The 20,316-nt window shown below is 40.0% G+C and overlaps 1 protein-coding gene across 3 annotated transcripts in view; it reads right to left on the bottom strand.

Annotated features, from left to right (window-relative positions):
• The window catches only part of LOC149195050 (DNA repair protein RAD51 homolog 3-like), a 272,949-nt gene extending 252,886 nt beyond the window's left edge, over nt 1-20,063 (bottom strand). For 2 of the 3 annotated variants that reach the window (XM_089408080.1, XM_089408081.1), the window contains exon 1: nt 19,722-20,061. In XM_089408080.1, the coding sequence (XP_089264206.1) occupies nt 19,722-19,833 (112 nt within the window). In that variant the 5' untranslated portion in view covers nt 19,834-20,061. Of the gene's footprint in view, nt 1-19,721 lie in introns of all 3 variants that reach the window. The other variant, XM_089408082.1, reaches the window with a different exon arrangement.
• Between the last annotated feature and the right edge of the window lie 253 nt (nt 20,064-20,316).

The raw sequence follows: 20,316 nt of genomic DNA, 5'->3' as shown, positions 1-20,316 counted from the left end.
ACAGATGCAGTAGAACAAATCACACAAAAACCACACACATGAACACCATGATATAAGGTGGAAACCCAATGTGGGTGAAAACCACCTGCTGCAAGTCGTCTCTATCTTTCTTTAATATGAAACTTCAGATTACAATCTTTTTGTACTGGTGCAGCCTTATACCAGTACGCAGGCTACAACCTGCAGAAGGCTACAACCTTCTCTCGTTCTCCAAACTTCCTTGGAAGGGAGCTCCAACCCCCTTTGCTCTTGTACTAGCCAATATACTAGTACATAGGTGCAGGCCTACAATCTTCTTTCTTTCAGGTACCACCTTTCATACATTTTCAGACTGGATATTCCTGAAGCATAACATTACAATCTGAAGACCACAATTCATTCAACTTTCACAACAGATCATTGAAGCACAAAACATCCAATACTAGCATCATCAATCACTGAACCACTGAAACCCTGTCAATCACCAGTTACCAGAACACAGAGCAGACTACAGAACTCTGCAATAACAGTCAGACCCAACTGTAAACCCAAAAATCAAGCTTCAAAAGATATACGCTACTTCAATGAGAGAAACCCGCGTATACACGCGCTTTTACCGAAGCCAACCTGCGTACAGATCTAAAAATAAATTCTCTCAACTTGCAGCTGTACCAGACATCAGTTAGACCCAGAACATAACATTGCGTCAGTATGCAGATCTAGAAATACGCATAATCAACCATATCATAATAGTGCATTTCAAATCATTAGATCCCGATCTATCCTTAGATCTAGTCTTCCATCAACCGAAGTGATCTCTCCTTAGCTTAGATCAAGCAACCCAGAACCTGCATACCAGATCTCTTTCTTTTTCAGATATTCAAGCCTTTTTAAAAGATGTATTTGCCTAATGATCTTCTCCTCCTTATATAGCCTTAGGCCTTGCTCAATACCAAGGGCCAAACCATAGAAATCCAATACCATCAACTTAGAAACTAGGGATCAACACGTCTGTCGAGATACTTTGGTCCAAATACATAGGCTCAAGTACCGAGGACTAACTACCACGGACCAAAGGGTAGCTTCCCGACATATACGCCCTTTTCTGTTCATATATCTGCGTGTATACGCGCCTTCGTATTATTTAACCTGCGTATATGCGACTTAGTATGCAGATATACTGCGTGTATACGCAACTTGGACTTAATTAACCTGCGTATATGAGATTTCTCTTCATTCTGTAGTCTGAACGGAGATCTGTCATCAAAGAGAGTTGCCATCAAGGACAACACTTGTATCATAGCGCCACACCTGTGCCAAAATGCCAAACTAGGAACTTTGTAGTCATTTATGATGGAGAGCCAAACATCCAATCCTAAAGACTTCAAGTATGTTTCCAAGCAACTGCTCCACTACTCCATAGTGGATAATCATTTCCATCAAACACCGGAATTGTTCTTGAAGAGATACCTTTCATTTCCATATGCGCTCAAAATCTTCCCTCCAGTGATTAGACTGTTAGAGTGTAACCTGCTCTGATACCAATTGTTGGAAATACTGAGGGAAGGTGAATCAGTATTTCATAAATTTCAACAATTTAAGTATCAAAACAGTTAGCCAATAACATTACATCAAAGGAACACGAGATATATATGAACAATATATTTATATTACAAGAGAAGCTACAACTTCTAGCTTACCAGCCACAAATGGAAGGGCTACAACCCTAAGATTTACCAGCTCCCGATGGAAGGAGGCGATAACCTCCTGAAGGAAGTTACAACTTCTTTCCCTAGCACCACCCTACCACCCTATAGAATAAAAGATGAGACAAAAACTTCTTGGGCTCCCGTACTAGGGACAATGACCCAATTACAAGAACATTAAGACCCTAGTTATTTCCAACTCCAATATTGCCCCTCTATCATGTACAACTTGCATGTTGCATTGACTCATACTGTAGACAATTCAACAATAGAAATGCATACCTCAGATCACTAATGCAAGTGCCCTTACTCTGCCTTTGATTCTACTTCACAAGTTCTTCAAGGTTAGCTCAAGGACTTCAACAAAGGAGTGCTTCCTGCTTCAAGACCAACATCAAGTCTGGTCCAGTATATCAAGGCTCTGCTACAAGACAAGGTCTGCATCAGAATATCAGCTACAAATCAGAATATCAAGACTATGCCACCAATCAAGGGCCTACTTCAAAATAATTATCAAGGTCTGGTTTCAAAACATCAAAGGGTCTGCCACAAATTACATGCAAGGTTTGTTTCAAAACAAGTACCAAAGTTTACTCCTCACCTCAGATAATCACCTAAGGACAGATCTGAATTCTGTTTCAGTCAGCCTGAATTAGACCTCAGAAAATTTTCCCTAAAACAGGACCAAATTAGGCCACATATAGGTCAAGTTTAGACCTCAGGTAAAGCATAGATTAGGGCTTCAGACCAGCCCTGAAATAGGCCGTAAATTTCTTGGATCAGGAAGTTTGAATCAGAACTCAAGAAGACCCAAACAAAGCCTCAGATATGATTTCAGACCTGCAACAAAGAGACCTTTGCCTAGGAAGATTCGGACCAGCCACAGAAGGTTTGTCCTAGACCAGCGAAAATAGGCCTCAGTCAATTCATTTAGGGCTCCAGAAAGGGCTTATGATTGTCCAACAAACTTTGTCTAATCCAGAAACCTTGATCAACCAGCTTGCTCATAAAATGCTTGAAGAATTGGATCTCTCAACCTTGGTCATTATGCTTCGTGTCCAGATTTTTGTCTTTTGCCTACTTCAGATTCCTCCACAGATCTGCTTGCCTCGGAGATGCTGAGTTGGTGATATTTTGTTGCTCCACGAGTAGGGTATATATAGTGATAGTGGAAGGCCTAATTTGGGGCCAACATAAACCTATTCAATTAAAGAAATTTCCTTTGAACAAACACATCTTTTTAGGATCCGAACTAAGCCTGTATCAAGCCAACTTGTGAGAGGGGATTTTGAACACTTTAGAAAATCAATTTTTGTATTTCATTGGTTCTCCTTTCAAGCCTGATTAGGACACATGATTTTAGACAAATTTAAATTATGATTTTGATCTTCTTTGGGAGCAGCAAGGAAGTGTTTAAGGCCATAAACTTTGGGCCAAAGTGTTGGTGCTAAACCCATCCTTGGGGCATCAAACTTCAAAAATTAATATATTTCCAACCAAGAGGACCCACAAGGCATGCCACCTATCAAATGAAATGGCGTGACAAGGGCTACTAATCTAGAGGGTCCCCGTACCCAAATCCATTTGATTTGAACAAGCAAATCATCAAACAAATGTTGGCCCATTCACCCTTTGACATCAATGACAATTTTTCCAACAAGGGCACACCGAGTTGTTGGAGGCCGAGTTTTTCGGGTCGATTTCATTCAGAGGCAGATTTCCTTGAGGCCAATTTACCTAGGCTGAGTTTTTCAGGACATTTCATCCGGAGGCAGATTTCCTTGAGGCCGACTTACCTAGGCCGAATTCATTCTCAGGGAGTTGAGTTGCAAGTTCCAGATTTGTATTTTTTCTTGTATCTTTGTGGGTTGAAAAACCCATATTTTCCAAATAATGAAATGATAGAGAATTGTTGTGGGTTAATTAATTTTGCAATGTGTGATTGATCTCTCTAGTTTATTTTCGCTCCATATTTTTAATTCTAGAAGTTAAAAATACCAGCGATTTTATTTTTCGATAAATCGTTGTTTATTTGGGTGAATAAATAAACTGTTGATTGGTGGAAGCATCTATGGAAACTAAAATTCCCCCCAGGAGCAAACTACTAATGTGGACCATTCTGAAGAACAAAATCCCCACGGGAGATAACCAGTTAAAGCGAGCTCATCATGGCCCCTTCTAGTGTCATCTTTGTAAATGCAACAATGAATCTGCAATCCACCTCTATATTGAATGTAAGGTTGCTCGCAATATTTGGCTATCAATCTCAGCAGAAATCCCCTCCCCGACAAGATGGCAGGGTACTTCGGTTTCAGAAGCCTGGTCATCTTGGTGGACCAGAGCCATCCCTAAAAAACTCAGGAACCTGCCTCTTCTGGTCTGTTGGGGCCTATGGTGTAGGTTTTAACCCTGTACAGAAATTACCTGCATACGAATTCTTAAACAAAGAAAATAAACAATGCGAGAGCATAACCCATAAAACACATATGCACAGAGATTTTTCCCTGGATCCCAAAACCGGGACTACCAGCTTGATTTTTCATTATGTTCCTTTCAATGTTACAATACATATTTATACATGCCGAAGCATCCAATACCATGGACCGAAAACCATCGCGTCCAAAAAACATGTGCAAAAATCATGCACAAAACCATAGGTAGGTCCGCCCAACCTAACATATGGTCCAAAACCAAAATTTTGGGGTTACGGGTGCCCTTCAAACCCCCTATTAACTACGTGGAAAGAATATAACACAGCCCAACAATCTCCCACTTGTTGTTTTCTTTCCACAGGGGGCCACAAGAGAGCTTAGTCATTTTTTCAGCCCTGAGATTCCCATTGCTTCTCTACACCAAGAGAACTTCTCAGAGCTCACAGATTTTGTCAATGCATCTGCAGTATTCTTCAAAGTGTCCACCTTTACCAACAACACCTTTCTGTCTTCTATCATATCCCTCACAAAGTGATACTGAACATCAATGTGCTTTGTCTTTGAATGATAAGCAGGGTTCTTTGCCAAGAAAATTGCACTTTCGCTGTCACAGTCTATTCTTATAGCTCCCTGTACTAACCCCATACTTGAACACAATCTCTGCAACCAAACTGCTTCCTTGCTTGCATGAGTGGCTGCCATGTATTCTGCCTCTGTAGTTGATAGTGCCACTACAGATTGTTTCTTACTCATCCAACTGACTGCACCTCCAAATAGGTTAAACACATACCCACTTGTAGATCTTCTCTGATCCAGATCTCCAGCCCAGTCTGCATCAACAAAGCCATGAATATCCAACACTCTGTCCAATCCTGGTCTTCCTTGGTAGCACAAACCATAGTCACTAGTGCCACGCAAATACCTGAAAACCCGCTTCACTGTTGTCCAGTGCTCCTTCCCAGGTTTTGACATAAACCTGCTCAATACTCCCACTGCATGTGCAATGTCTGGTCTAGTACAGACCATTGCATACATCAGGCTACCCACTGCACTTGCATATGGAACACGGGACATGTCCTCTTCCTCTTCTTGTGTCTTGGGACACTGTTCAGCAGATAACCTCACACCTACAGGAATAGGAACTTTCACCGGTTTACTATCCTACATATTAAACCTCTGGAGTATTGTCTCGACATACTTCCTCTGGTTTAACCAGAGCTTCCTCTTTGACCGATCTCTTTTAATTTCCATGCCCAAAATAGAGTTTGCAGCACCAAGATCTTTCATGTCGAATTTGGAGGACAATTGGGTCTTCAAATCCTGGATAATTTCTTTGTCATTTCCAACCAGCAACATATCATCCACATACAAGACCAGATAAATAATACGGTCACCAATTAATTTAAAATACACACAATGATCTGCTTTGCTTCTGGTGAAGCCAAGTCCCCGTATAAATGTATCAAATTTCTGATACCACATCCTTGGTGACTGTTTTAACCCATACAGAGACTTCTTTAACTTGCATACCAGTTCTTTCTTACCCTTCACCGCAAAGCCTTCAGGTTGCTTCATGTAGATTTCCTCTTCCAAATCCCCGTGAAGAAATGTTGTCTTCACATCCATCTGTTCTACCTCAAAATCAAAAGCAAAAGCAACAGATAAAAGTAATCTAATAGAAGTTACCTTGGCAACAGGAGAAAAAATATCACCAAAATCAATTCCCGGCACCTGGGAATAACCTTTTGCTACCAACCGAGCTTTGTATTTCTCCACCTTTCCTTCTGCATTTGTCTTCTTCTTGAACACCCATTTGCTGCCAATGGGTTTCCTTCCAGCCAGCAACTCCACCAGATCCCAAGCCTCATTTTTGTGCAAAGATGCCATTTCATCGACCATGGCCTCTTTCCAGAGTTTTCCATCCTCTGAATCCACTGCTTCCTTCACAGTTCTTGGATCATCATCAGTAACAGACAAAGCAAAATTTGAACTGAAAGCAGATGGACTATACCTTTCTGGCTGCCTTCTTTCTCGAACTGATCTTCTCACAGCCAGAGTTTGTGGCTCTTCATCTTCTGATTCCTCCTCTGCTGCAGAGTCTGATTCTTCCTCCTTTGGCTCAAACTCTATCTTCTCAGGTTCCTTTGGTTGGACTTCATGTTGGATAACATCTTTTACCTGAATTCTATCTTTAGGTTATAAACCTAGTTATTAAAAATTTTAATAAAATTTCAATAAAACAAAAGAAATTTATTAAAATGAAAAATAAATTAAAAATAAAATTAAAATTAAAATAAATTTAGATTCTAGCCGACCTGTGCTTTTCCTTAAAAAAAATTTCCTCATGAGTATTTATTCTATCCATTCTGCTCTTCTTTTATCATCATTCTCAAACCCTGATGATGGATCCCATTTGGGATTTGAAACGTTGGTATAAAAATTTTCATACTGTGGATTCTCCGGTCAATGGTTCAAAAGATACAAACCACAGATCTCTTAAATCCAAAATCTTTTACCTCTCTAAACAACACATCTCGGCTGTACACAACCTTCCGTGTGACTGGGTTCCAAAGCTTATAACCCTTTAAACCATCCTTATACCCAATAAAGATGCACTTTTCAGATTTACTATCCAACTTGGTTCGTTTCTCCTTTGGAACATGTACATATGCATCACATCCAAATACCCTTAGATGTGAAAGAGAGGGTTTCTTACCAGTCCATACTTCTTGTGGAGCCTTATCCTCCAACGCTAATGAAGGTGATCTGTTGATCAGGTAACATGCAGTATCCACCGCCTCTGCCCAGAATTCCTGTCCTAACCCGGCACCACTGAGCATGCTTCTTGCCCTTTCCATCAACGTCTTGTTCATTCTTTCTACGACTCCATTTTGCTGAGGTGTATATGGAGTAGTCTTCTGCCGTGCTATACCACACTTCTTACAAAATTCTTCAAATTCCTTGCTGCAAAATTCTCCACCATTATCTGTCCTCAGCACCTTTATCTTCTTCTCTGTCTGATTTTCCACCAGAGCCTTAAATTCTTTAAACCTGTCAAAGACTTTAGATTTCTTCTTAAGAAAATATATCCATGTATTCCTTGAGAAGTCATCTATGAATGATACATAGTACACAGACTTACCCAGTGATGGAACCTTCACAGGTCCAAACACATCACTGTGCACAAGCTCTAATATCTGTTTCGTCCTCTTACCACCAGAGGGGAAACTCACCCGATTCTGCTTCCCATATACACAATTTTCACAGAAATCAAAATCCAGAGAGCTATTATTCATACCTTCTACCATACCTTTACAATGAAGTATTCGAAGGTCCTTCTCCCAATATGTCCAAGCCTTTGATGCCACAACATGGTCTTCTCTCCAGAGACCACTAGATTCTCTACTCCATTTTCAGGAACCATAGAACTATTGCACCCATCAACAACAGTGCTACCTTGCAGCTTGTACAGAGTTCCAATCCGAACTCCCCGCATTAATATCAGTGCTCCTCGAACCATCTTGCAGGTATCTTTCTCGAACACCGTTTTTACACCTGCATCATCCAACTTGCTTACAGAAATCAGATTTCTGGCCAATGCAAGAATATGTAGAACACCCGGAAGTGTTCTAACCCTTCCACCTTGCAACTTCAACTTTACTTTTCCCCGACCAATGATTCTAGCCTTCCTATCATCTCCTAAGAAGACATCACCACCATCGTATTTCTCATACTCGCAGAACCACTCTCTATGGGGAGTGAAGTGAAAGGATGCACCTGAGTCAATCAACCATGCCTCATGATCTACATGTGTACTTGAAGAAGCCAAGTACACATCCCCACCTTCATCTGAGGTGGTTTTCGCCTCTGCAGAAGGAGCATCATCAGATCCCTTTCCTTTATCAGAAGCTTTAGATTTACAATCCCTTCTGAAGTGCCCTTCCTTTCCGCATTTCCAGCACACCACCTTTGTAGGTTTTCCTGGAGATTTAGATCTCCCTCTAGATTTAGATCTCCCACTCGATGACTTATTTTTGTTTCTATTCTGGGACCGTCCTCGTACAGACAAGGCATCACCATTTTGGTTGTCCATATTTTTCCGTCTCATCTCCTTCGTCAGCAAGGCTGAGACTATTTCATCAAACTGCAAAGCAGTTGTATTGCTACCTATTGCAATAACCAGACTATCCCACGAATCTGGTAGAGAACACAACAGACTGATGCACTTATCTTCATCTGAAATTTTAATATCAATAGATAATAACTGACTTACCACAGTATTAAACGCATTCAGATGCTCTGTCACTGAGTCTCCATCTTTCATCCTCAGGTTATACAGCTTTTTCCGCAGGAACAGTTTATTCACCAGAGACTTAGATTGGTACAAAGTCCCTAACTTGACCCACAAAGCCTTTGTCGTAGCTTCCCCTGATACATTCACCAATACTGAATCCGAGACACACAATCGTATTGAATCCAACTTCTTCCATTCTTCATCGATCACTCCCGATGGTTTAGTACCCGGATCTACCGCAATCCACTGATCTTTATCCACCAACAGATCCTCCATCTTGAGTTTCCACAACTCAAAATTCTGACCATTGAACTTCTCAATCTCTATCTTTCCACTGCTCGCCATCTTCTTTCACCACCAGAATCGATCTCGCAGATCTCCCACTGAACAGGGTCTACCACAGGCCCGAGCGAAACCCCTCAGCAACAAAGGCGTCCCCTTGAAGCCAAAACAGCTCCGATACCAAATGTAGGTTTTAACCCTGTACAGAAATTACCTGCATACGAATTCTTAAACAAAGAATATAAACAATGCGAGAGCATAACCCATAAAACACATATGCACAGAGATTTTTCCCTGGATCCCAAAACCGAGACTACCAGCTTGATTTTTCATTATGTTCCTTTCAATGTTACAATACATATTTATACATGCCGAAGCATCCAATACCATGGACCGAAAACCATCGCGTCCAATACCATGGACCGAAAACCATCGCGTCCAAAAAACATGTGCGAAAATCATGCACAAAACCATAGGTGGGTCCGCCCAACCTAACATATGGTCCAAAACCAAAATTTTCCGGGGCGCTGCCCCGGACCCCATAAAGTGGGGTTACGGGTGCCCTTCAAACCCCCTATTAACTACGTGGAAAGAATATAACACAACCCAACATATGGATAGCACGAAATAATCTCATCTTCCAAAACTCCCTGCCGCATTGGCCTTCCATCTCTTCTTGAATCATCTCTGATTACTCCCTCATCCCTGAAGACAAAGATATACCTCGATCCAGGACTATCATTCCGGAATCCATAGACCACTCAAAGCCATGGGCCTATTTTGATGGGTCTGCCCAAGAGGAGGGATGCGGGGGAGGAGCCATCTTAAACCTCTCTGTTTCACATTCTCTCCACATTCAAATGGGGTTAGGGGGTGGTACAAACAATTTTGCGGAACTGTCCTCTGCAAAATTCCTCATCCAATATGCCTTACAAACCCAATGCCAAGACCTTCAGCTCTTTGGTGACTCAAAAATTGTCTGTGATTGGATCAATAAAAAGACCAGATGCTCAGCTTTCTCTCTATTTCACATTCTAGATGAGGCCCATCGTCTTATTACTGCTTTTGACTCATTTACATGTCAACACATTTACAGGGAGCGAAATGCAGATGCTGACAACTTATCCAAAGAAGCTGCGCACAGGCCTCCGACACTTGGCTGATACAGGAGCACAGAGAAGGGCATTTCTATCAGTTCTACCACAAACCTTTTATGGACATAGACGATGCAGCAAGCTCTCAGGGAGCTTAGTTTTTTTGTTTTTTTCTCTTCACAGTCTTCTGCATGTAAATATTCATATGATCTATTTATTTTCTAGCTACTTCAGGAACTTTTTTGGATTGATTATAAAGCTGGCAGCCTTAGGCCAGTTTTTCTTTTTTTGACAAAAACAGCAAAATGTTTATCTAGAGCTGAAAGCCTCCTTGCGTGGAAGAAAGGCAAAATTTTCTTGCTTCTTTTTGATAACTAACAGGCATAGCTTCATATAGCATATGCTCCTGCATATACAGCATGTAATTTTTATATCTCAATGAAAATTACGTTTTTTTCCAAGGGAAAAAATAAATAAATAAACTGTTGAGGATAAATTAATTGGACGTGAGAAAATAAATTTGGCTAGTATAATACTAACCTCAATGAGACAACCTAGAGGCATTATCAAGCAAGCCACCCACTGTCACCTTGACTACAAAAAGAAGGTACCCTAGTCTATGGGTGAATCCATGTTGCTGTAAAATCTAGCAAAACCGATGCAAGACCTTATGGTAACAATGAGGAAGGGTTGCCACTATCACCTCAACAACCTTCCTCTTGTTCTTTAGTGGGACTTCAACCACAAGGGAGGCTTCCCTAAATCACCGATAAGATATTATAATGTCAGGGCTCAAGGTGACTTGTTTAAGGCCATAGATGACCTATGTATTCAATGTTCTGTTTCAAGCACTCTAGGGTTAGACCAATGAGAAGGCTTCTATAAGTTATGGTTTGAATGATCTTCAATATTAGGGCATGTAATGGTACACAGCAGCATAAGAAAACCCTCCAAGTGATTTTCAACAAGAAAGGAGCAAGGGTTTCAAATAAAGACTAGGGTTTAACTCAAGCAAATATATTTAGGGCTATTAGATATGCATACATAGCAAGAAAAGAGGTGACATCAACCCTTCTAGGGCATGTAAGGCACTCTGCAATGCTACATTTTGCTCGTGAATGATGTACAGAGATTAACATACAATTTAGAGCCACATTTAAGCAATAAAACAGCAAATTTACACATAAATCAGCTCCTAAACTCTAGCAGTTTCCCTAGCAATATAAGAGAGAAATTTAGAAGGGGTTTTATTTAGTTTTGAAATGATCAACACTGAACACACTTTTCGACTAGTGCCTTATCCTACAAGGGCCAATGGAGTCTTAATGGCACAAAATACCAAGGAAGGACAATGAAGGAGTAAGGGGGGGATGCTCTAGGGCATCCACTTCTAAAAACCTAATTATTATTCCTATCAAGGGATAAATTAATTATAAGGTATGCACATAAAGAGTTTCATTATAGGCTTTGAAGAAGACAATTTTACATGCAATTATGAAGCAAAGTTTCAACAATGATAAGCATTTAGTCATGGAACAAGAGAAACCCTACTTTAAACATGAAAGCATGCAAAATATCAATGATAAACAATAAACTTACAAAATCTTCCACAAGAGCACTTCTTTCAATCCTGGAATAATGTCTCCAAGCAAAAATCTCTTCCAAAAGCGAGTCGCATCCAAAAAAGATCACATTATGCCCAAATAGCAAAAAAGGGGCAAGTTTGTGCTCTCTTTAGAAGAGGCCAAATTACATGTATGTGATGATGAAAAGAAAAATGAGGAGGAGGCTCTATTTATATGAACCTTCTACCGCTCATTTTTACAAATAAAACAACTAAGAATCCCTATTGACAAGTTTACTTTAAGTGTTCCACAAGAAAGAGGTTACAAGCCAACCTCATAGCTCAAGAACATAACATAAGTGCCATAAAATCCCACACATGTGGAATAACTGCTCCAAAAGCATGACATCACCCTCCAAATTAGCACAATAAGCCTCCAAAAGGCAAGATAAGGGCTAATGAGTGCTCCATACTCCAAGATGTATCTCAAGGATCAAGTGCAAGCCATCAAAGTCACTCCATGCCAACATGTCATGTCCAAGGTGCCCTACATCACCCTCAAAGGAGGTGAAGGGGTGACATGGCATTTAATAGCTCAAGCGTTGGGGCTCCAAGGTGATGTACAAGCTCTCCCTTGTCATCGCAAGAATGAACACCATCATCTCATCTCTAGAACAAGTGATGCCCCTCAAATAGTGTCAAGGCCAACCTGGGGGCATCCTTGTCCACTAGGCACATCATCAACATCTCCAACACCAAGCTTTATGGGCTCAACGTTTCAACATCTGGGGGTCCCATGGGGTGTCAAGCATCACGTGAAGTCATCAAATAGCCCAACACTCTACTTTGGGCAGGCGACACTATATCATCATAATCAATCTCTCTCTTTGCACTAAATAATATAGCCCTTGTTACTCTACTAAGGAGGTGGAGCAATCACCTCAAGAAGCCTTTGTTGTTGTAATGTGAGCCACCTGACAAAACCTCCACAAGATCAAGTGAAAATCAACAATCATTAAGTAACAAAAACTATAGATGCATCATAGTGGGCCATACTTAATGTCAAGGGCACAACAAATACTTCACACATCCCTCTCCTCGGCTTGTCTCTCTCTACATCCCCTTGTCCTCTCCCCGTCCCCCCTCCCACCCCTTTATCCACACATACTTCCTTCCTTTTTGATAGAAATTATGCAGACGCATACAATACCCACCTCAAAACATTGCTCCCTCCCATCTCTGACTTTAGAGCCTTACACACAACCACAGCTAAATACCACACACTCTCCACGACCCTCATGGAAGCAGCCCTTGACTCCTACCCCCATTCCACTCGCAAGTCTCACCCTAAAACTACCCTTGGTACCTATCCCATGAACTGGTGGTTTGATGATGAGTGCAAATCTTTCCATAAATGTAAATGTCTCACGCTTATGCATGACCCATCTTCCTCCCCTAACCTCCACAAAGCTTATCGTAGACTACTTCATCGCAAAAAATGAACATTCCTCTCCCAACGAAGACAGGAACTTTGTGATGCTCTCTGCTACTCCCCAAAAGCTTTTTGGCGGGCCCTCTTTCCTAGACATCACGCCATCTCTCCTAGCCTTGACCCCCATACCATGTTCTCCCACACCACCTCCCTTTACGACATCCTTGGACAACCCCCCACCCATATCCCCTCCCCTCCCACCTTATGCCACCTCTTCTCTAAACTAGCAATCAAGAGAGCAACCAGAGCTTTGAGTACCAACAGAGCAGCTGATGAGGATGGGTTTCAGGCCGAATTCCTCAAGCATGGCATCCAATCGCTTGAGTCATATATTGCAAATCTTTTTAACCATGTGGTTTGTTCAAACTCCCCCCCCCCCCGAGACAAGACACATCATCCATTTGATCCACAAATCTGGGAGGAGTGCTAATTCGAATAACTATAGAACTATCCTGGTGGGCCACACATTCTCCAAGCTTTATGCCATAGTTGTCACCTATGAGCTATTGACTTAGAATATTTGTTAGGTGACTTGTACCGGGAAGCCTAACCATGTGGTGAAACTCCACTAAACAGTAGTAGGTGGAGTGTTGAGGTGACAGTGGTCTCCACCCCATTGTTGTATCTTGGTCTAGCCCTTGTCTTGTGAGGCCTCTCACAAGACCTGCTAGACTTTGAGGCAACAGGACAAAAAAGGCATCAACATTCAAAATTTAAGGAAACAGTAGCTATGTACAAACAAGGTATCGTAGCATATGGAATTGGCATTTGTGACAAAGATTACAAGGTTGCAACAATGGCAACAAATAACAATAGTACAACTAGGCATATTGAATTAATATGCCATGGCTCGATCTATCGTATAGAAGATTGTACAAGCTAGTTGTTGACAATTGAATCTTACAAACCGATTGATGAGTACAAATGGATTGTTGAATATAAACTGTGTACAAACTTAAAGTTGAGTGCAAAAATTGTACGAACAATAGTGGTAATGTGTACAATTAATAGAAGGTATGTTTGTGGAATTAACCCATGATTTGCAAATCGGTGGCTTTAATACGAAAGGAATAAACAATTCCTATTTATTATGAGATTAACAGAGTAATTATACAAATATTTAATAGAATACTTAGTAATAAATGTCCAAGGTGAATGAATGCTTACAATGAGCCATGTGATGGTGTATAAATATACATTGACTAGTCACAAGGTGAAGGGGAGTGTGGCCTTTGACCTTTCATTAACATTATTGTTATTGTATTTTATTGATATTATTATTACAAACTATAGCTTAAAGCTTCTAACAGCCCCTATAGTAAGGGGGTGAGGAACTTCATTGAAAGCAAATTTACAATGATATTTCTACAAGAAAATAGTCACAAACAAATAAGTTCAATGCTAAAGCAATTGGAAGATGTCCTTAACCATTCAATTGGCCCCTTCCATGAGAGAAGAGATACAAAAAGGGGCTGAAACTCAATGTGAAACCATGCCCAAAAGAACTTTGGTAGGTACATGTTGAATTACTTATGCCTAATCTATGCAACCTACTCTTGGCATCTAATCCTTAGCGATAGCCACCCCCAAACTTTATTTTTAATGAGATTGATACAACTTAGAACTACTCACAAGATAAGTCCAATCTTCAAGTACAAACGCTAGGGCAACTTTTGGAAGTTCTATCCAATATCACCTCAATAGAACATACCTTTACTTTAGACCAACTCTCCTCCAAAACAAGGAAGGATTTCTTAAGATCAACTAATCTCTCTAGTAGCACAGAACTAAAAATCAGATAAGTGATTTTTGTGTTTAATGATCTTCTGCAAAGAATGAGAAGACAAGTAAGACCAAGTGCCTTGTCCTTTGGGCAAATGGAATCAAAGTATTACTTAATGAAAAAGTTTGCAATGTGATGGATAAATCAGCAAATTATAGAACATGACCAATAAATTCATTATTCAACCACATTAATGAAATGAACTATATGATAAGCTCATTAGAATGCTTTGTCATTTACAAAGTGGATCTCATGGACATGTGTATCCCTATAATGAGGATCAACACCTTACAAAGTGGATCTCATGGACATGTGTATCCCTATAATGAGGATCTCATAGAACAACATGCAAGAATGGTCAAACCTAGGAACCCTTTAGTTGATGGGTGCTCCTCTCCAAAAACATTCAAGGACAAGTGTGAGTGCATACTAAGTGTAACCTCCTCCCTTGGTGTGCCTATCAAGAAGCTCATCCAATGATGTACATTAAAATAACAATAAAGGACCAAGTCAATGGAGCACTCCTCGAGATGTGGTTCCACCTCTCCCATGGGATATCATAAAAGAATGCCAAGTGTCTTCATGCAATGCATGAAGCTCTCCTAAAAGCTTCAATGGTGGGAAATGCCTCCAAATACATGACTCATGCCTTGGTATATGTGAAATGCCTCAAAGTACAATTTAAATTAACAAAATGCATCATATTTTGTTGAAGGCACCCCAAAAGGTAAATTACTACTACATGTGTAATACCACTTCCAAATATGTGAACTCAACTATAGAACATGCCTCAAAAGACGTGAGCACCATAACACGTGAAAGAAAAAGGAAAACATGAAATGCAAAAAAGAGTTTTGCACTTTCAAGTGATGATCGGGACCACAAGGCTTCAAAATGACCCAATGCCTCCTCAACGAATGCTCCATTGGATCACCAAGCCCCTACCCTTATTTTTTATTTAATTGGGTACCTAGAGCAAAGGATTGCCTAACTGGCTCATAAAGTTGTTTTTCTCTCATAGATATAAATACGTATTCCACTTCTTCATCTCCAATTCTGCCATCCAATGCCTTCCCCATGCATCTGCATTTTATATAAACAACTCATTGGATACATTTCAAAATAACAATCCTTTCAGCTCCTCAGGCGGCAGAGCAACGGGCCTAAACGAGTAGCGAGCATCATTAAAGATGCGGCCAATGCTTACCGTGAAGGAACCAACGAGGAAATTAAGTGTTTGATTGAGGAGTGGGAAGCTAATCTAAACCGCCAAGCAGGCTCGACAAATATTGAGATGGAGGACTAGCGGGCGATGGTGTCGGATCCTAGGCATACCCGCGAGCGAGTGACCCAGTTCAAACAGACTTTATATTTGTATTGGACCATGAAAAGTCTCTTGGGCAAGGTCTTGGAACAGATTTCAGTGAGCATGGCGACAACGGTACAAGACTTCCCCACTACAAGCAGGACTTCTAGAAACTTTAGTTCCAACTGCAAAAACAGGATGGACGCCTACGCCGAATTGAGGATCACCTCCCTTGCCTTCTTTCGCAGACAGTACTGTCAGGTTCCAATGTTAAGGACCGAGCCCCGGTCGAATCTGCATCCACCGAGGGAGAAGAGTAGGCTGCTAGATGGTTTCAATTTTGATTAGTATATCTGCGAGTAGATTTTAATTTTCAAAATGATGTTTCATACAAGGTTACTTGAGAGCAAGAGCGAAAATAGGGAGCGGGAGCGACTTTTTCAGAAGCTCCCAGTTTGGGAGCGAATTTTTATATAATATATATATATTTTATGTTTGGATGCATATATGTCAACAAAAGCATGAGGAATGATGAATTAGATATAGAAAGCATAAAAAACAAAGATTGAACCATATAACAACAATCATCTAGAAGTTATAATCTTCATCAACCACATCCACAAGTTAGTAACATACAACATCTCATAATTCATCAATCTTAAAATTTCAAGCTTTCAAAATTCAATATATAACATTTATCATCATTGATCGCCAAAGTTGTACTTGTAAGCTAAGTGTAACCTTTACATCAAATAATATCTAACATGAAATGAAATGTTATAAAATGAGATGAAATGAAACAAATTTCAACTTTCACGAAGCATCATATTCATAATTCATTACCAATGAGTTAAAATTGCCAACTTCAAGCTTCATACTTGAATTGTCATATATTGTTTACAAAAAACATCATAATAAATATGAAAGAGTCAACAGTTATAAAAACTACTAGAAACTAGAAAAGACAAGTAAATCTATTATCTATTGCTAATGCTTGAGCCTCTTGCCACCTCGAGAAATGTCTAATTTTTCGTCTTGTTGGAAAATTAGAACCTTTTCATTAATATCACCCTCTAAGCATTAACATCCAGAGGTATCTTTGTCATTACCTTTGGATCTGTATAGGGATCCTTGTCATTACCTCTGGATCTATATAGGGATCTTTGTCATTAATATTACCCTCTAAGCATTAACATAAGATAGAAAAAACATGGCATGTCAAGTAAAGATTTTGTTTGAGTGATGGGTACATTTTCAGTAGGGTCATGATAGAGGAGTTCGACAACCAACGTCACTAACATCAAGGTAGATAAAGGGATTGGTGCTCTTGATTAAATACGAGTTCCATACCGTAATACATGACAAAATCCAATGGAAACATTGCAATCCCCCCAATCCTGAAATCCTGAAAAACTGATAAGTCTGCTGGATTTTGAATGAGATCTAAAATCCTACTTTCTCCATATGAAATCCAATGACGTCGGGACTCGGAACCACTTTCAAACATCTTGAGTCATTTCATGGTAATGTTAAAAATTTAAGTAAAAGGATGAAAATGAAGATTAAGGAGAATGTCACTTTTACATTAAGAATTTAACATTACCATGAATCGCATATCAATAATAGGGCCATAGGCTTGATCATTAGGCTGCCCCACTCAAAAATTATTTGTTTCTTTGAAAAAAATTGCATTTGGAATGTTACTGCCAAAAAAAAAAATTGCAAAAAAAATTTCGGTAGCGCGCTCCTAACTAGCTCCCGAGCAGAGCGCGTATTACGAGCGGGTTCGTGGGGGGGAGGGCGCTCCCTCATAACCCTGGTTTTGTATGTTCATAGGCAAATAGTGTGTGGACAAGGTAAAGATATACAGACCTATATAGCATGGGTAGAAAGACTTATTGTTTTTTGCTACTGGATGGTTTATCATGTTGTTAGGTGGCCAACAGACTTGGTCTCCCTTTGGGCAAGTTGAGGCCACCTAACTAGTCATATGTGGATGTAACTTGCTTATATTTTAATGAAAATGGAAGGATCTACCAAGCTTACAAAAAAAATAACAATCCTTTCCTAGCCAACCTTTCACCTGCATAGTTTGGCAAGAGTCCAATCTGACCCTCTAAAGATTAGAACTCCCAAATAGGCAGGGATGCTAGATCTCAAGAGTCAGGAGGCCCCTCAAATTACCAGCAAAGAAATCTCGAGATTGTATGCCAAATTACCCACAACCTCTTGAGCAGAACTGAACTAGAGATCACAAATGCCTTCACATTACCAATAATGTCGCACATATGAAATCCCTACAATTCGTTGAGCCTAGTGAATTCAATGATACACCAAAACCTGCTAAGGGGCATCCCCATCCACTGCCAATATCACTCATTTGCTAGCAAGGGCCACTTGTTTGGATTTTACATTAGGAAGGCCGAAAACCCCTTGAACACAAGTAAGGTACATATGTTCAAAACCACCAAAGGCAACCCTTTGTCCCTCCCTACTTTCTCAAGAGAAAGCTCTAGAGCACACACTCTTGGGCTTTATACATTTACTAACAAAAAAAGAGACACAGGAAGTGATACAAATGTCCCAATACTAAATTATGTCCAAAACTATAATTCACCCAACAAGTAGCACGTCTAGAGTGAACCAAGAAAAAGGTTCTTTTCAAATTTGCCATGATCCACCTCCATTGATCTATAAGAGAAACCTACATGCCAAAGGGGATGCCCAAATACCAAATAGGGAAGAATATGAGAATAGATGGATCATGGAACAAATGAGGATAAATAAAAAAGCTAACTAGAAGAGATTCTTTATAGCCTCCAGGTACTAGGGAACCATGAATGGTGCACAAAGAAGACAGTGATTAGGTGGGTCCATAGGCCTACTCAAGCTATGGATTTCGGCTACCAGTAGTGGAAGAGATGGCAAATCTTGCTTTGGAAGAAATATAGGGGTTGCCGGTGGAGGAAGTTGCATGTGGTCCCACGAAGATTTCTCCATCAGCAGTTTGTTAGAGTGACTAATTGCAGGGAGACTAGATTACTTCAAGAATGATTTGTAGCAATGATTGGCTGCAGGGATAATTGTCGACGTTTGGTGAATGTTTGCTGAGAGGAAGTGTTAAAAGAGCAACCAAATACTCGAACGGAGATTATACTTAGTGTTAGGGTAATTTAAACCTAGTTTATCTGTATGCATTCTGCAGATAATTAAATGATCACCAAGTAACTATCCCAAGATGGCCTACCTTCATAAACAGGGTATCTCAGTATCCTCAGATGATCATTGAATCTATGCACTATCCTTGTCTGGAGATAGTTTAGCCAGCAAAGAGAAGCAATCGATTCATTGAAAATTCAAGCTGCTCACTCGATGGAGACCACTTCCCCATGGCCACCCGCTGCATTCAGACTTGCACTCTGTGTGCCAGAAAAATACCTAGAGACCTTGAGTTATAACAACTAATGTGCGCTTATAGCATAGCAATCGCTAGACACACCATGTGATACTCTCAAATAGAGAACAGATTAGATTGCCAATTCAATATTTATTGTTGTTCATACGCCTTCACAATGTTGGAATTTATCATACAATCCGAAAAGCTTTCGAACATTCTAAAACTTAATGTATATAATAAAAATTCAGTTGATTCCCAATAAAACTCCAGCTCTAAGTTCCATACCCGAAAACCTATGAACCAGACATATATATAACAGCCAGCTGATTGTACAATTCAAACTGGCTGCGCAGTATGCAAAGAAAAAATGCAAATGAATGAATGAATAATACCTCGAGCGAGATCGAGGGGAGAGAGGTTGGTGAAGGAATCGAGCGTTCTGTATCCGGCAGAGACCAGCTTTGCCCTTTGAGATGGCGCCAGAGGAAGGCATATCGTCTCCATAGTTGCAGGTTGGCATTTCACAATCGTGTATGGACATATTCATATATAAATAGTTAATTCACGCGGTCTTTTTAATTTAAAGCAATTAGTCTTAGACGGAACATTTAAATAATTGCAGAGAGGTCTCGACAAACCCTTACATAGATTCTTAAAATGACTGGAGGACTTCCTAGGATGACCATGATGTCCTTTTATCGACTTCTCAGAAGTAACAAGCACACACCCAATACATTTTGTATCTCAGACCTATGAGACCATGCATTCCTTTTTAATACTGATTTTTAACTAACAAACCCATTCCTATAAAATCCTCCTTAATCTTTATTTTTAACTCATAAATCCATTTCTATCATTTTCACTACCCATTCCTGTAAAACCCCTTTAATCTTGATCTTTAATTCATAAATCCATTTCTATTCATTCATGTAAAACACCTTTAATCTTGATCTTTAACTCATAAATCCATTTCTATAAAAACTTTAA

Source organism: Pinus tabuliformis, chromosome 2_2, assembly GCF_031772625.1.
Source record: "Pinus tabuliformis cultivar Carrire ecotype Pingquan chromosome 2_2, CPIR1, whole genome shotgun sequence".
Taxonomy (NCBI): domain Eukaryota; kingdom Viridiplantae; phylum Streptophyta; class Pinopsida; order Pinales; family Pinaceae; genus Pinus; species Pinus tabuliformis.
This window is presented reverse-complemented; position numbering and strand designations above follow the sequence as displayed.